The 18,178-nt window shown below is 41.5% G+C and overlaps 1 protein-coding gene across 2 annotated transcripts in view; it reads right to left on the reverse strand.

The window, feature by feature from the left end:
• Window positions 1-236: 236 nt before the first annotated feature.
• Window positions 237-18,178, reverse strand: part of KLHL14 (kelch like family member 14) — a 78,081-nt gene continuing 60,139 nt past the window's right edge. For both annotated transcript variants that reach the window (XM_042857091.2, XM_005279969.4), the window contains exons 6-9: window positions 9,583-9,773; window positions 9,314-9,472; window positions 2,681-2,838; window positions 237-875 (exon numbers count right to left, since the gene is read on the reverse strand). In XM_042857091.2, coding sequence (XP_042713025.1) covers window positions 735-875; window positions 2,681-2,838; window positions 9,314-9,472; window positions 9,583-9,773 — 649 coding nt within the window. In that variant the 3' untranslated portion in view covers window positions 237-734. The remainder of the gene's footprint in view (window positions 876-2,680; window positions 2,839-9,313; window positions 9,473-9,582; window positions 9,774-18,178) is intronic.

Below are 18,178 nucleotides of genomic sequence, written 5' to 3' on the forward strand. Positions count from 1 at the left end.
GTGGAGTGGCTCTGCATTTATACCAGTGTAACTAAGAGCAGAATTTGTTCCTAATCCTTAAAATCACTATTGCAAGAAGTGCTCTGTAAAGCATCACTTTCATCGTAGTCTGCTCTTCACTACACTTACATATGGGGACTTTGAAGGCAGAGTGTATGAGAAGCCAAGTTGTGCAAAAATGGAATGACATTTCTTTACCTTTGTGATATTTTGATGCTGTGTTGCTTGCAGAGCATATGAAGTAGCTGTAGGTTAGGATTACAGAGGGGGAGACAGTTCTGCAATGCAGAGTGAGCTTTTCAGTATCTGAGTTTTGAAGCATTCATGAACACAACACCCTCATGACTTCACATAGATCACATGCAGGTAGAATATAATGCACAAAACTGATCTTGTCTTTTCAGGCTGTATTTGGACATTTAGCCTTCATTTTTAAAAGTTAAAACCCATGTGAAGAATATTTCTGTAGCGGGGAAAAAAGTTAAAATCAGTCTGAAATGGCAGTCTGTCAGCATGTAATGTTCGGTGTGTTCTGGCTACTTGCTTCACAAGACACCGGCATCTATCTGAGATGAGACTTTTTGTTCCCAGTTTGCTTTTAAAGCATAAATCTGAGATAAGGGGTCAATTATGGTAGTTTTGTTTTGCCAGGAATTCTGTTCTATTAAAATATTTACGTCACCCGTTATTACTTTCCAGAATGTAATATTGTTCATTTCAGTGCTTCTCGAATATTATTTGTTGTACGGTACACAGGCTGGCAGTATGACAGTCGAACATGCAGGACCTGCAAGTGGCTCAGCTACATCTCCTTCTAGTTCTGTCCAGGTTCCTTTCTCAGGACTGTAGCAAATAGTAGAAGATTTGTAGGCTCCCTATGATAGAACAAAATCTTATTGAAACATTGTGAGAGCAAAACTTGAGACAGATTAAACAGGCTCAATTGTCATAAAGTGCTGAACATTCACCCTCTCAAAACCAAGTTCCTCTAAAGTATCAGAAGTTAGTCTGTATTCACAAAAACAACGAGGAGTCTGGTGGCACCTTAAAGACGAACAGATTTATTTGGGCTTTCCGCTTATGCCCAAATAAATCTGTTAGTCTTCAAGGTGCCACCGAACGCCTCGTTGTTCCTCTAAAAGTGTCTTTAGTGAAGTATACAAGTATTGAGTGACCCAAAATCACTACTCAATTTTGCCAAATTATACCCCTCGTTTGTATCACTGCACCTCGTACAAATTAAAATAATTTATTCTAAAATATCTTCTCTTAAAAGGAAATTGAAATAATGAAAAAATGCTAAAAGTTCTCTATAAGTGACTGATGCTCAGATTAAAAAAAACCCTGAAGCTGTCTTAAATCAATCCATGTCCTCTTCCCCAGCTTCATTAGTGCATATACTCATGTACATCATGCAAATAACATTACCAAAGCTTTGCTTCATTTTTTCTAAAGTCAACTATAAAGGGGCTGATCTTTCTTTTACCCGGCAGTAAATCAGAAGTCAATAGAGCTACCGTGCTGTACAAGTAGTGTAAGTTTGAGGAGAACCAGGCTCAATGTGTTGGTAAAAATACTTCAGTCCAAGTCAATGGGACTATTCATGTAAGTGAGGGAAGCAAGATCTCAAACATACATTAAAATTACACTTGTTTAATAACATCAAAATGTACATGTAGGGCTACATTTTCAAAAAAATTTCACATATTTTAACCTATAAAAATGTACATGGGTGCCAAAAGGCAATTGTGCAGGCAGATACACACTTACAAATAGGCACTTTACACAGAGAGTTCAATCAATAACAATTAATTTTATGTAGTACGTTATGGGTCGAATCCTGTACCACTGACGTCAATCCTGACTTCAAAGCACTGTATGACATCAACTAAACCTCACAATAACAGAATAAAACAGGTAAGTAAGTACTAATAGTCCCCTTTGGGGAACTTAGATTGTGAAGTGACTTGCGCCAGGTCATGCAGGGAGCCAGCGGAAGAGCTGGGATTATAACCCCAGACCTTTTGATACCCAACTATGTGCTAAATCCTTTAGACTACAACATTTCACAGCACCTGTTTTGCATACCCAATCCCCAGGGTTCAGTGGAGCTTCTTATTTTACATGTATGTGTGTATTTTATGGATGTAACTTAAGCAACAGTGTTTGCAGGCTAAGGCCCAGAGTTTTAAAGCTATTTAAGCATTGCTGCTCTCAGCATTGCAAAGCCTAATTGATTTAGGAGCTTAAGTCCCATTTTCAAAAGTGAGTTAGGCACCTAGTCATTAAAATCCTACTGTCAGTTAATGTCCTAATTCCCTAAATTACTTCTGTAAATAAGATTTAGGCTCCTAAATAACTTTGGCAGTGCAACGCTAAGTGGAGCAATGCCTATATAGCTTTAAAAATATGGGACTTAGCCCTTAATCTATATTTTCATAATAAAATAAAATTGGAAATGAAATAAGATTATTTCCATCAGAAAATCAATAAGTAATGTCAGCTTTACAAACCAAGCTGTAAATCAGCCTCAAGAACATTTTCAATGCATCCAAGATTTTGACAGCCCTTGATTTATATTTTCAGCATTTCTTAGAAGGAAAAAAAGAACAGGCACAACTTTTTTCAGACAGTAACTAAAAACTGCACGAGGAGACATTTTCAGAAAACAGGTACACACCATACTCCAACTGTAGCCTCCGACAAGGTAAATACTGTCATCAAGAACTGCGCATCCAGGGCCACTGCGACCTTCCAAAATAGGAGTCTGAAGAATATTCCACTGGTCACCTTTTGGATCATAGCATTCCACAAGCATGACATCAAGATGGGAGAAACCTGAATAAAATATTTAGAAAATAACTTAAAGCAGGCATCTTTAAGTTTCTATATCCTTTTAAAAAGCCATATTTATTTCAAAAGTACAACTGCGGCCACCTCTAATAGTTCCTGATGAATGGTAATAGTAATAGGAATTTTCTAAAAAAATATGGAAGTCAGGAGCTGCAAAGTCTGGATCTGAAATTCTGTGGTGAATTTGTATGCAGTGTTTTGGTTTGGGCCCATACCTATTTAAAAAAAGTGTGAAAATACACAGTAACAGTTCCAATACCAACCTCAACTCCCCCACCACTATCCTGCATTTAACTTCCACAATCACCTACTATCCAGGAATAAAGATACCATACTGGCCTATGAGCTGCAAAACTATCCACTCCTCATCACAGAGATCTCCCACAGGCCAGCAACCATATTGTCTTATATTACCCTCCACAAATGGGCCACACACAACAACTATAGATGGAGCCCAATTTTACGCTATTAACCTTACTTATATAGTCAGAAGTCCCATGCCACCAAAACCAGAGATCAGCTTTTTCCACATTCACCCTGATCATATGATGAAAAACTCCCAAATAGCCTACCCTTACAATAAAGGCCTAAAATATCCCTGTACTTGATACAGGCCAGCAGGATAGCTGCAGATGTTATCATAATGCAAAAATCTAAGTTATTCAGGGAAAACTGGCATTTATTCCATATGGCCACTAGTGAGGGTCTTCCACCTGTAACTGGAGGAGAAGTGAGGGTAAAGGGACAGAAAGATAAAGCTAGTGATGGAAAATGTTCTGAGTATTTTGAGACTTTCCAGTGTTCAGGGTTTTGAAAAACTAAAATTTCTTAATTTTCAATTGTTTGTTTTTTAACTTTAACTTAGAACTTTCTGACTTCAAATGTTTGGGGTTTTTTCTTTTTACAAATATTTTATTTACAACAATGTTGTTTTAAATTAATAAATATTTAGACAGAACCTTAGCACTTTCTCAATGAATCTTTTTTATAAGGAAATTTCTCTATTATTCAAAAAAATAAAAATAAAATTATTCTATTTCTTCGTAACACTAGTAAGTTTAGAAAAGGTCATTTTAGAAAAGAATGATGAAAAATCTTACCCAATATACAGATATGTAAGCCAACTCCTCTAATGTTTATTTCTTTAACTATTTCAATTTATACTAACTCTTTAAAAAGCACTTAACCCAAAGACTCCAGGTCTCTGTCATGAATCAAAAATACAACTGCATAACAAACCTAACCAAACCAGAGACCTCTCTTCATCCCAAACTAGAAAATAACTAAGAAATGATGAAAGCAGACCCCAAACAATATTCCTTCTCACCAACCAATTATCCCACCCCAAAAGTGGGGGCAGTGTTCCCTGAAGATCAACAGATCCAAGCTATTCTGGACAAACACGGGATGGGGAGTAAGTTTCAAAGTTTAGGTTACCTCAAGTAGAATGTCTTGCTAGTAGCTACTATTTTATACAGATGGGGTTCCAGCTTGAGCACCAATGCTGACTTCTGCAGCAATAATGCATGGCGAGAAGCTGTCCCTAAAGTAGACAGAATCCTAAATAGCTTGGAACCTATCATTCAAAATCAATATCTTAAATCTCACCCAGAAACCACAGATAGACAATGCAGAAGCACTGGTGTCATATGCTTCCAGAAAGATACTCTGCTTAATAAGCAGGCTGCCATATTCTGAACAAGCTTCAGTTTCCAGCTGATTTAAGGTGTAGCCTCATTAGTGTGCATTACAGTAGTCATGAGGGGACAAAGACCACATCCACAAAAAGAGTGGTCACCCTCTCCTGACGGAGATGGAAAAAAGCCTTCCTGGTCATTGCTGCTATGTAGTCATTAAACAGCAGCTGGGGTGCAACGATGCCCCAGATTGTGAAAAGGTGGGTACAAGTCCTCCAAGCAAGAGGTAGATATAACGCTCTCTCTCTCTTTCTCTGGTTGCTTCCTGCACCCAAACCAGTATCACTCCAGTCTTATTGGCATTGATCTCAGTCAGCTAGACCTCGTCCGTGCCCCAATCTCACCCAGACATTGAGTAAAGCATTCAATAGCACTGGCTGGATCACACAAGATAGCGAAGGAGAGATGGGTATCAACAAAATGAACATACTGCAGCCCATGCCTCCCCACTAATGCTCCTACTGGCCCCATGTACACAAGGATGGAAACAGGGAGGGAGACAAGATGGAGCCCTATGGAACACCACATATGAGCTCCCTTAGAGATGATGAGTAATTGCTTGAAGCCACCATCAGGGAATGTTCAGCAAGGAAAGAATGAAGAAGCCACATAAGAGAAGCCTTATGATACCACTCTTGTCAGGAGAAGAGCACCTACCAATGCCACCACCACTGTTGTACTTGTGTAATTTGCAGGTCTGTATCCAGATTGTCAAGGAGATCTGAGGCATCTAGATCTCTGAGATTGATTCTCCACTGCCTTGTACCTTGTGGAATCATTTACAATTGTGCAAAGTAGGTGCAAAGATATTCTAAAACTCTATAAAATTGGAATGGTAGCACTTATGCCCACTTCGCACAAATGTAAATGGCTACACAAGATACAAGCAAAATGGAAGAATTAAGATCTGTATGTGGAAGCCTACAGACAATATATATGTAAACAAAGAATTAGATACTCAAAAAAGGCAAAACTAGATCTGTGCTCCAGCTTTCATTGGGGATCAATGCATCACACAATTCTGAGATTTTCACATTAAGCCATTTTGAGTTAAGAGTGGAAAAAATAAGTTAGAATAATTGTTTTAAAGTGTAAATCCACTCTTTTTTGATAACTTCTCTTCTTTCAGCGATCAAGTCTGTGAATCTTTTAGAAGGGGTCAAAATGGGGTTTAGAATTGGCACCATCTTACAGTCTAGACTGTGGAAACTACTATGATTCTATAATTCTTATAATGCCCTTCTGAGGTAAATTGTATTACTGTCGCTTTACAGATGGGTAAATTGAGGCCCAGAGACATTAAATGATTTGCCCAAGTTTACACAGGGATTGAGTTGATCAGCTAGAAATAGAAAACATGATCCCATTACATGCTCTTAGACATCTTTTAGACAACATTTCCTCTTATCAAATACCTTAAATCTCAAGAGAGCCCAAACAATTTTAGCAACACTGCAATAAAATTACGTCTTAGTCATAGGCCAAAATGATTTGTTTTATATTTCTATCTTCTTTCTCATCAAAGGGAATAGAAAAGAGGAGAATATAAGAGTTTCTGTGAAAGGGTATTTGGTGATATAGGTAGCCCATAACAATGACGCTTGCAAAATTATTAGTTTATGTCAGGAATGAACAGGTGTGACAAAATGATTTTGCATCACAGCAGAATTTTCAAGGGTCTATGATGAGGTCAACCCAGTGTGCCCAGAATCTGTCAAAGGCCACCCCCCAACTTTGTAGTATACCCACAATTAGTTATGATGAGGTAAAGACACTGACACTAGTAGAGATCCAGCTTCACAAATGAGTGCTTTGCCATTGAGCTATCAGAGCATCTTTACCCCAAGTCAACGCAGTATTTGTTGCAGAATCCACATTACAATCCACTCTCCCATTCCTTCGCTTACAGTTCTTCTTTGAGCTCCTCATCACTGGGCAAATAAGAAGAAATGTTTTCCAAAGAACTCTTTCTCAAAACAACAGCATTTTGGGAGCAAAGATGGCAAATATCCCACAACAGAGAGCAACTCAGCCATGGCTGAAGCATACAAGGCAACAACATGGTACAGCAGAAAATACGATTGTAACATGTTCCATTTTATTTGTCTGATAAAATTGGGAGATGCCATCAGGGAGATCAGAACTGTTGTCACAACTTCCTGAGTAAAGAGACCTTATTAAAGTGTGCATTACAGTTCCATTTAATTTTAATCAACACATGTTCAAATATACTTTAATCAACATTTTGCTATTCTATGGAACATATAAGTCAAGGAACACAAAGCACTTTGTTTACAACCCCCACATTGAATAGGCCAGATCTTAAGGCCGAATCCTCAGCTGGTATATATCAGTGCTATTCCAATGGAGTGATGCTCTCTATTTATTAAACTGAGGATCTGACCCTCTATTTATAAAACATTAAGAGTCCAATGCTGAAACACTTCTGGGAGCAATATTAAAATTATGGAAATGCACTCTCTTTAGTTAAATGTACATAGTGTTGCATAGTGTCCCTTTACTTATTGCTTTCCTCTGTTGCAGGGAAGGACAAAATAGAGCTTAAAAGAAGAGGGGAACATTTCCAGTTTTTACATACCTCTTAATTTTGTTATTCCAATAGAAAAAAGAATGGTGGAGCTCTGTGGAAATAGACTAGACTGACATTTGAACTGCTACAGCTGTGCAGCTTCAGCGCTTGTGTAGACATGACAGTGACAGCACAGGTAGTTAATCACTCCCATTACTGTAGTTAATCCACCTCCCTGAGAGGCAGTAGCTAGATTGACAGACGACTTCTTCCGTCAACTTAGCACTGTCTACACTATGGGTTAGATTGGCTTAACTATGTCGCTCAGGGGTGTGGATTTTCCACATCCCTGTGCAACGTAGCTGGGTCAACCTCACTTTTTAGTACAGAACTGTTTCAAAGATCAACATTTCAAAGTACTCAAAGACCAATATTTTCAAACTTGGCACCTAAAAGTGGCCTGATTTTCAGGTGTGCAGTACATAGAGAGCTTCTATTCCTTCTTTCTTTTGGCCTGTCCCACCTTAGAATGCTCCTGTAGGCTGCACAGAACTGGCTAATCCAGTTCTGCACTTGGCATAGAGGCACTATCTGACACAGTGCTATTTACTGAGGGGACTTTATGCTTCCCTATGGTACCCATATGTACCAGCTAAGGTGCTTCAGCCAACTATGCATATAGGGGAAAATTTTCCAAAGTGCATGAGGCTATGTTTACAAACAAAGGTATGATTGTATCACAGGTAGTCATAACCTTGTTGACGTTAATCTAGCTAGTACAGGTAACAATAGCAGTGTAGATGTAGTGGCACAGGCCTTAGCACAGGCTAGCAACCAGAGTACATACTTAAGCTCCCTACAGGGATTGTACTCTGGTTGCTAGCACATGCTGAAGCTTGCATCTTCATAACAGGATCGTCCATAACAGGGTCATAGCAGTACAGCCAGGGGACATATTCTCAATCATGAACACCCCGTACAAAGGAAATATACCTTCATTAATGAAATGTAAATGAAGATGTTGCCTTGCAACAGCAATTTGCCTGTGAAATTTTGTATGTCTACACTGTTATGCTACATTTACACTACAAGCTAGGGGTGCAATTCCCCTGCTCGTATCCACAGTATAAAACTGGTGGGTATGTACTCGGCATGGCTCGGCTGTGCTTCTGAAGCCTGTGCTATTGTGGCTACATTGCTATTTTATACTCGCGTTATTTCAATGAGAGGTAGTTTGAGTATATGTAAACAAGCAGGACAATCCCACCCCTTGCTCATAGTGTATACGTAGCCCTATTTTTCCCATATTAGCTTGATTAAAGCTACGCATGCTACAATCATACCTTCACTTGCAATGAAGACATACCCAAAGTGAGTTAGGGTCTGATTGGGACTTAGGCTCATAAGTCATTTAGGCACTTTTGAAAATTTTACCCATAGTCATTTTCCCTGCTTCTCCTGCATTGTCAGTTAGTTTCCCCTTTTGTCTGTGAGGCTCTTTCATGCTGCAACGGGGGAGACAAAACACAAATTTGATTATAAAATGACAGACATTGTCAGGGAGACACAGGGGCAGGAGAGGTGCGTGAAACTTCTTTAAACTCATTTTTTAAACTGTCTAGATTAGACAGCATCCTTTTAACATTAATGGGAGTGGCATGTACGTATTCAAAAAAGAACACTGGATGCCTATACATTAGTCATTAAAGAAAAGCTTTTAAAAGATGAAAACAAGAGACCTTTAAACAGAATTAATAAAGAATTTAAAGTCACAGGCTACATTTAATATTAAAAAGGGATTTTGAGTTTCTAGTCCTAATATTTAATGGATGGTTTTTCATTAAATCAGGGGGTTGTTTCTCTGTGCGGCTCTGAATAAAACTCTTACTTCACATCTTGGAAAATGATTTAGAGGAAAATATTGCTGTTACATTTGGGTCAAAGAATAATCTGTTTGTTTCACTGAATTCATGGTAATGACAAATTGTCCATGCTTTAGAGTAATGGAAGCTCCTATTTTTTTATTATCTAAAGCATTCATTACTCATATATTTAATGTACTGTTATAATTTTGAAATAATTTGCATAAGATGTTTTTAAAACTGCTGGCTCAAGCATCCTGTTAAATTGTGTTTCGAGGGTTTTACACTTAGTTTAACAATGACTCGCTAACAGAAATATCCTCTGTCCAGAGACAGGCCATTGAAATGTTGTTTTGCTATAAAAAGGTGACCTTTCAAATGGTTTCCTCCAATTGCATACAGTCGATCATTCATTACAGCCAAAGTGTGGATAGCTCGCTTTGTGTTCATGTCCTGTTTTCGGGCCCAGACGTCCATTACAGGATCGTAGCAGTACAGCCAGGGGACATATTCTCCATTATGAACGCCCCCTACAAAGGAAATATACCTTCATTAATTAAATGTAAATGAAGATGTCGCCTTGCAACAGGAATTTGCCCGTGAAGTTTTGTATGTAGCAGTAATACGAAAAGAGACTTGCCCGAAATATATATCTTGCCGTTGTGCACTGCTCCTGCATGCGCTGCTAGAGGTTGCGGTAAAGAAGATACATAACGCCATTCATTTGTCTCTAAATTATAGCATTCCACGCTGGACAAGTAGCCAGTTTCATTTCTTCCACCAATCACATACAAGTTCTTATCAAGCCGACATGCATAGAAACTGGCTCTCCTAGAGTAAATAAATAAATAAAAATAATCCAATTAGTTACTAAGACAATTCTTTCATTCTACTCTTTGAACTAAATTAGCTGCTACTTCAAGTTCTACTTCAAAAAGGAGTGTCTGTGGGTTTCAAAGGTTTAGGGCCATTTAAAGATTGGATCTGGTTTGCTAATGAAATATGTGCTCGGCATCAAATGAATACCTTGTTTTTCATGTCAAAACAATTAACACACATACATCTGGTGAGGAATACCTTTTTTTTTTTTTTTTCCCCCAAAAAGCTGTTTGTTGCTCTTAACTCTACTGAAGGATAAAAAGGTGCTTATTAATGTTTGGGGCATTTGGTACTTTGTAAGGATATAACAACTTAGTAAGACAAAGTGAAAAATGAGGTAGATAATGTAACAATAATAAATTATCTTGACATTCACTTTCTTTATGGTCCTTCAAGGGTCATTGTTCCCAATTTACTAAGAGAACCACATCATCAAAATTTTTCTTCAATTATCATTTTTTTCTTCTTTCTGCAGTACTGCAAATAGAACAACTTTCCTTAAGCTAGGCACAGTATTACATTTCTGCCCTTTAACTCACAAAGGTCCAACTAACTAACTCTGAACAAAGTTTTAGCCATCTGCCTGGTTTCACATGCAACTCAGGTACACAGGAAACTAATTATTGTTTCTGGTCAGGGCTATGTGCTGACAGAACTTCTCCTACAGTTTGCTTTCCTGACTCCTTCAAAATTAATGTTAAGTGTTTACCACAGGAATAAAAATAGAGTATTGGGGGTGTTTTGAGACTTTCCTAGTTTGGTCCAATCCTTACTTATGGAAGACTCCCCAGATGTTAATGGGAGATTTCCCAGAGTAAGAATGGCAGCATCAGGCCCTTTAGTTGTAAAAAGCATCCGTATGAGGAAGAAAACAGCAGTGCTGAATAGCTGTACACTAGGACTAGTACATAATTTAGGCTGACAAGACTTAGAAGGCCCAATCCTCCAGTCCTTACTTTTGCAACACTCCCAAGGGAGTCACAGCCCAGACTGATACTGGCGTTTTAGACTCTATGAGGTACAGTTCTAATTACTCAGTGTAACTGAAACACTATATCCAATTAATAAATTGTGAGTGTAGCATCTAAAGAAAGCAATTGGACAAGTTTTTCAAATGTGCGTAGCTAATATAAGACACCTAAATTGATATCTAAGCACACAAGTTTGAAAAGGGGTGCCCTTTGTCTATTACACAGCCAGTCTTTTGAATCACAAAATAAACTTCCTTAAGGCATCACACAGATTGTCAAGTTTTACTTAGGCCTCAATCCTGCAAGTCTTTGCAAGGAACAAAGCAGTGAGCACAAAGTGAACTGAGGCTATGTGTGAGTGTTAGTAAGGCTAAACAGTAGGCATAATCCTCCACACTAAACTGAAACTTCAAATCCTGAGTGTTGCCACTTCCTTGCAGAGTCGGTCAAGGGAGTAGAATGACCAAGTCTGATGCAGTATAGCTGCTCCCAACTATGACCTTATTCTTACTATGAGGCAGGAGAGATTTGGTGTCATGAAGCAGTGGTCTTGCTTATGAGTAATTGGGTTGTTCTGAACTTTCTGTGCTGCCTTTTATTTTTAACTTTTGGGTACATGGGCAACCTCAACCATACAGGATCAAGCCCTTAGGCGCAAGACCTAAATATCACAGGAATGGCAATGCTATCAGAGGGAACAAGGCTCACACCTACTACCAAAAGAGAACACGGCAGAAGATGGCTGAGGAATGGCTCTGGACATCGCTCCTGGCCTCAACAACAGCTGTTAAAATAAATTATGACCATTTCATCCATCAATCAGTGGTCAGCTAGAAGTTGCTGCCATGGATTCTCTGCATTATCAGGTAGCACATCACACACATTTTGTACTCTATCAATTTATTCTCAGACAGGTTAACTAAACATTTATAAGTTTGAATCTTCCATCTTTTCTTAGTACTGGCTATTTACAGGACATTTTAATAAACTCTATGTCCCCTATTGTTTTCCTGCATAGCTACGTTCAGCTAAGTCACTTTTTTTGTGAGTATGACTGGACTGTATGGTAGGGGGTGGGTTATTGAGGGTTTGTTGCCAGCCAGTTTTGGAGTCTCTGGAAATTTATTATGCCATGTTGCCTTTTGATATATATTTTTTTATATTTTGTTAATAACCATGGCCATTTTAGTACACCCCTACGCCGATATAACGCTGTCCTCGGGAGCCAAAAAAATCTTACCGTGTTATAGGTGAAACCGCGTTGTATCGAACTTGCTTTGATCCGCCGGAGTGCGCAGCCCCCCTCGCTCCGGAGCACTGCTTTACACATTATATCCGAATTCGTGTTATATCGGGTCGCGTTATATCGGGGTAGAGGTGTATGTGGCAACTCATAAATTATGTGGTTTTGTTGCCAAAAATATTGTACATCCTCCTTCCATATGATAGCTTTGGAGGCCTGTACAATATTTACTAGATTTAGGAGGCATGTGATTGTCCAATAAAATGTAAAGTATATTTTAATGAACTTTCTTTGTGCAAAATTGCGTATGTGAATTAGTTATTTACATAGTGTCAGCAATGCACCAGGTGCTTAGACATTACAATTTGCCATCAATAATATAACATCTACATAATTGGCAGTCTCTTTACCTTTTGTTCAATCTCAGTATACAGCACTAGTTACAACTGGCAGATCTTACTATTTTAACAACAACAACAAAATCTTAATATTGTCCTGTATGTGTACTCCTGGTTTCATCCACAGAGTGTCACTGTTAGGAGCAAAAATGAAAAAGCATGCTTCAGTCTTCTGATTAAATATGTGTATATATGCAGAAACTCCAACAGCAAGGTTTTCAAGTTTCCCTCATCTTTTTTCTCCATGAAATACTTTATAGGAGCACCTTGTAAAAGCAGTGCATAGTTAAAAGTCTTTTAATTGCTGTAAAATGTGCTCCAGACTACAATATAGTATGAAAAGTCTCAGCCTAGGAATTTCCCCCCAACAAAACTGGGAAGAGACTGTCCACTCTAGTAAGAAAAATTATACTGGACTGTTATTGTGGATCAGAATATTGGTCCTACATTTTGCCTCCAGCAGTAGCCAATACTTGATGCTTCAGTAAATAGTGAACTTTCCCAGTACAGCATTGTAACACTTGATGCTTCAGTAAACAGTGAACTTAAGGGGACAAAATTACTTCCTGATCCTCAGAGGCAATGAATTTATGCCCTGAAACATTAAATTTGATTACCAATATTAGGTTGAATAGCTATTAATGTTATTAGTGGTCATAACAAAGTCTGGATCTTTTAAAAGAATACTATCAGATTATTTTTTAAGGAAAAATTTTTTTTACTTATGTTTAGTTTACTTACTAATAAATCCATAGATTAAAATTATTTTAAATTACTTTATTTGTCTCTATTGTATTGTTTACTTTCTCATTTCACTTGGCTTTGGACAGTGAAACAAGGCTGGCAGTTTCCAGACAGCTTCACTTTCTGTTTCTCATGCACTGGTACAATGCTGTATTTTTTAGGTTATAAACAATGCAGAGGAAAATTTAAATAAAAACTTTTAACTGAAAAAAATTAAATATCATGGAAATGTTTTGAATGATACTAAGCTTTGTAACCTGCAATTCTGGGCTGAAATGACCTGATGGTTTCTCTTCATATCCAGAAACATCATTTGAATCTGACATTTAGCAGCAGTGAATTCCATAGGTTGGGCAATATTACCGCTATAACGATATTTCCTTTTATTGGACTTAGTTTAAATGCACTGCTCTTCAAAAAGCAACAGAGGGTCCTGTGGCACCTTTGAGACTAACAGAAGTACTGGGAGCATAAGCTTTCGTGGGTAAGAACCTCACTTCTTCAGATGCAGATGTCTTGCATCTGAAGAAGTGAGGTTCTTACCCACGAAAGCTTATGCTCCCAGTACTTCTGTTAGTCTCAAAGGTGCCACAGGACCCTCTGTTGCTTTTTACAGATTCAGACTAACACGGCTACCCCTCTGATACTTGACTGCTCTTCAAAAAGTATCCCATTGTGATTGGATCAGAATATTGGTCCATCTACGATTACTTGATGGAGTTAGAAGGCAGGACTGATCAATTTTTACTATGCCTTTCTTAATGTAATATCTAACAAGTTAGTTGATATTCACATAAAGTGACATATACACCAGTAAATATTAAGTATTAACTCAAACAAACAGCACAAAATAATTGGCTTTAAAGAAAAAGCAAAACATGCTGCTGTGGCACTGAGAGTCCATAATGGGGATTAGATGTTTGAATATTTTTTTATAACTCAAAAATGAGATCAGTCTAATATGGATTTCAGCATATGAGATAAAAATTCATCCATCACAGATTTTACAAGGATTTTTAACTTAAGAATTTACTGCATGTGCACAAGATCCACATTTACCTGACAGGCATTTAAAAGGAGTATAGCGGAGTGGTCACCTGCTCCTGCCCTGAGGGGTTTAAAAAGCCCTGGAGGAGGACTCTGGAAGGGCAAGATGCCTGGGCTCATTGGGAGGAAGCAGGCTCAGCTGGAGCCACACCCCAATCAGGGCCCAGCTGGCCCTATAAAGGCTTGAGCCAGGAGCTCAAGCAGACAGAGTCTCTCTCTGACTGGAGAGGGAGACAGGCCTGGCTACTTAGGAATTCACCCAGGGGAAGACAGGGCTGGGGACAGGCCTTAGGAGCTGGGGACAGGCCTTAGGAGCTGGGAAGCCCTGGGCCAGCAACTCCCCAGGCTGCAGGGCCTAATTCTAGCCCACCTAGGTATTGGGCTTGCAGAGGGGCAGCCTGAGGGTGAGTAAAGGCAGCCAGTCCAAACCCCTTTGCTTACGATGAGTGGCTGATACTGCAGTCTGCCCCAGTGAATGGGCGCTAGATGGAGACTGGGCAGTAGCCAAAACTGAGGCAAAGTGGGGATAGTGGGTGGGGGTCCCCCTGAGTGGGGAAAACCAGAGAAAGTGGGGTACTGCCAGAGGGGCAGCACCCAAGACAAGGGCACTGGGGTCCTGCGAGGGACACGGAGGCCAACGGCAAGCGGATCACCACCCTGCAGAGGGCGCTCCTGGGTCGAAGAGCTAATTCCTGAGGAGGACCAGCAGGAGGCGCCGCAGGGGTTAGTCTGCTCCTCTACATGTGGTGGAGAATGCGGGCAGTGTGGTCCGCCCCTGACACAAGGGGCTAGAGAGGACAGTGGGACTATTGCCTGGACATTGAGAAGGTGGCGAAACTGAAGCAGGGGATGATGGACTCTGGATATGCTGGGGTTTATTATGCAGAGGCCCCAGGTACCATTCCTGGGTGGGACCCGGGGGCAGCGACCCGGCGGAAGGGGGCCAAAGAGCTGCTGGGATTACGGGAGACCCAACAGGAACTGGGGGAGGTGCTATGGGCCCTCCAAGAACAAGTTGGCCAGCTGGCAGAAGAACAGTGGGCCCTGCAGAAACTCCTTGGGAAGGAGTTAGCAAGAAACCGCGGAGGGTATAGGCAGTGGACTGCCAGGGCCAGGAGGCCGGTGACAGAGCGTCAGGCTTGCTACGCCTGTGGCAGGATAGGACACATAAGATGGGACTGTCCCTACGGGGTTGGAGGCAGGATGCCTTGCCCCGAATAGGGAAAGCGGCAAGTCCCTCAAGCTGGCCACGGGGTGAGGGAACCCAGGCGGCGGAAGATATGTTGGGCCTATGGGTGGGAAGGCCACCTGCGGTTGGCGTGCCCAGGCCCGAGGCAGAGGGTCCAGGTCAGCCCTGGCAAGGGGGCGGGACCTTGGAGGGATCCTGAAAGGCCCATGACAGCCAAGAAGCGGCAAGTCTGCTGGGGCTGCCAGAAATTGGGCCATATAAGGAGGCACTGCCCCCTCGGGGAAACTGAGGCGGGCCTGAAGGAGGTGCCTGGGGGCCTGGAGGCAAAACTAGAGGAGGTGGCGACTGGGACAGAGGGAACCCTGAAGGAGGGTGAGACCCAGAGTGTCACGGAGCCCATCGCAGAGAAGGAAACCCAGACCGAGTGGGGCTGGCAGGAGGCTGGGACCCAGACGGTAATGGAGAAGGGAACTGTGGGCACCCAGAACCTGAAGGAAGAGGGCCTGGGGGAGTCTGGCCTGCGTGTGCGGCTGGAGGCTGCAGAGCGGGCCCTCTGCGAGGCCGAAGCGAGCACTGTGGACCTCACTAAAGAATATGCAGCCATTGTGGATGAGGAGGTCTGCTTGGGGAAGCAGCTGGAGGAGTCCGTAAAGAAGCGGGCGGCTTTGGAGGCACATGGGTGACTGGTCCAGGCCAGGAGACACCCCTACCCTCAGCGGTGGTGATCTTGAGGGGTGGGGTGTGTAGCGGGGTGGTCACCCGCTCTTGCTCTGAGGGGTTTAAAACAGCCCTGGACCAGGGCTGTGAAAGGGCAAGATGCTTGGGCTCATTGGTAGGAAGCTGGCTCAGCTGGGGCCATGCCCCAATCAGGGCCCAGCTGGCCCTATAAAGGCTTGAGCCAGGAGCTCAAGCAGACAGTCTCTTTCTGACTGGAGAGGGAGACAGGCCTGGCTGCTTAGGAACTCACCCAGGGGATCTAGAGGAAGATAGGGCTGGGGAAAGGCCTTAGGAGCTGGGAAGCCCTGGGCCAGCAACTCCCCAGGCTGCAGGGCCTAGTTTTAGCCTACCTAGGTATCGGGCTTGCAGAGGGGCAGCCTGAGGGTGGGTAAAGGCAGCCAGTCCAAACCCCTTTGCCTATGATGAGTGGCTGATTCTGCAGTCTGCCCCAGTGAACGGGGGCTAGATGGAGACTGGGCAGTAGCCAAAACTGAGACAAAGTGGGGATAGGGGTGGGGGTCCCCCTGGGTGGGGAAAACCAGAGAAAGTGGGGTACTGCCAGGGGGGCAGCACCCAAGACAAGGGCACCGGGGTCCTGCGAGGGACACAGGGGGCAAACAGATCACTGGCCTGCAGAGGGCGCTCCTGGGTCGAAGAGCTAATTCCCGAGGACGACCAGCAGGAGGTGCCGCCGGGGTGAGTCTGCTCCTCTACAAGGAGCCATTATAGTTTATCTGGTTGATTATTCTCAGACTAAAATCCCTACATAGATCTTGCCTTTATGGCTCATATTGAGTCAAAAGGACCCATTAAACAGACTGTATTGTCAATGGTGCCTGCATTGTGCCAACAGACATAGGGGTTAATCCTGCACTCCTTACTTGAAGAAAAAAAAAAGCTTATTGACTTTGAAGAAGAGCTCTATGTAAGCTTGAAAGCTCTCACCAGCAGAAGTTGGTCCAATAAAAGGTATTACCTCACCCACCTAGTCTCTCTATTGACTTTAACAGGCATTTTGCCTGAGTAAGACGTGGAGGTGGGATTGCTTTGCAGTTCTGTAATCAAATATATTGTCTCCTAAAAACTGTTATGTTAGCTCTTGACGCAAAAGGCTGTAACACATCTGAGGAAGTCATTACAGGCTAGCAAGTAACAATACACTTTTTAAGAAATACCTAATCATATTTTTTCAGCAAATTCTCCATCCTTAGAGAGGCTCTATCCAGAGATAACTGACCCACTGCCTGAATTATGTACCCTGAGTGGAAGAGGTGAAGGTTAATTGTCTCACTCTAAAGTCCCCAGCAAAAGGGACTATTAAGATTAGAACATTACATTTAAACAAAATTTTGTAACATTTTAAGTTACTAACTGTTTGAACTTATCACCAGGCAGAGTAATGGGGAAATGCTGAGCAGTCAGAAGGCTCCAGAGGATTTCTAGTTCTTGGTAGAAACTCACCAGAAACTAAAGCGGACTTTCATTAGGGGTTTTGATCCAATGCCCATTGAAGCTAATGGCCATCTTCCAAATGATTTCCATGGGTGCTGTATCGTGCCCTAAAAGCATCTATAGTATGTTAGTAACTACTTTGATGGCACCTATAGAATTGCTACACTCTACCACTGGGGTAACTAGCAAAGAAAATACTCTCCAGGTTTGTTCAAGAGATGGGTCAAATCCAGAACCTCGAGGTCCAGGGAAAGCTTTAAGTTTTCAGATGGTTCAAACTTCTATGACTTTGGTTCTGTGGTCACACTCACAACAGGCCTCCTGGTTCTGGTTCAGATGTAGCTAAAACCCCACAAGATTTCCAACATTTCTGAGCGAAATTTCCACAGGAACAACTCATGATATTTCATCACTACTGACTCCAAACACAAATCTTAGCCCAAGCTCAGATTCTGCCTCAAATTTGAAACCCATACCTAATCAAGATCCAAACATCACCTCCTCTGATCATTTGTAGTTTATTTCACTCTCTTCTATATCACAAATAAAGTGAATATAGCACAGACCCACCAGGCATATTGTTTGACACAACACAC

The sequence above is a fragment of the Chrysemys picta genome, chromosome 2 (genome assembly GCF_011386835.1).
Source record: "Chrysemys picta bellii isolate R12L10 chromosome 2, ASM1138683v2, whole genome shotgun sequence".
NCBI classification, from domain to species: Eukaryota; Metazoa; Chordata; order Testudines; family Emydidae; genus Chrysemys; species Chrysemys picta.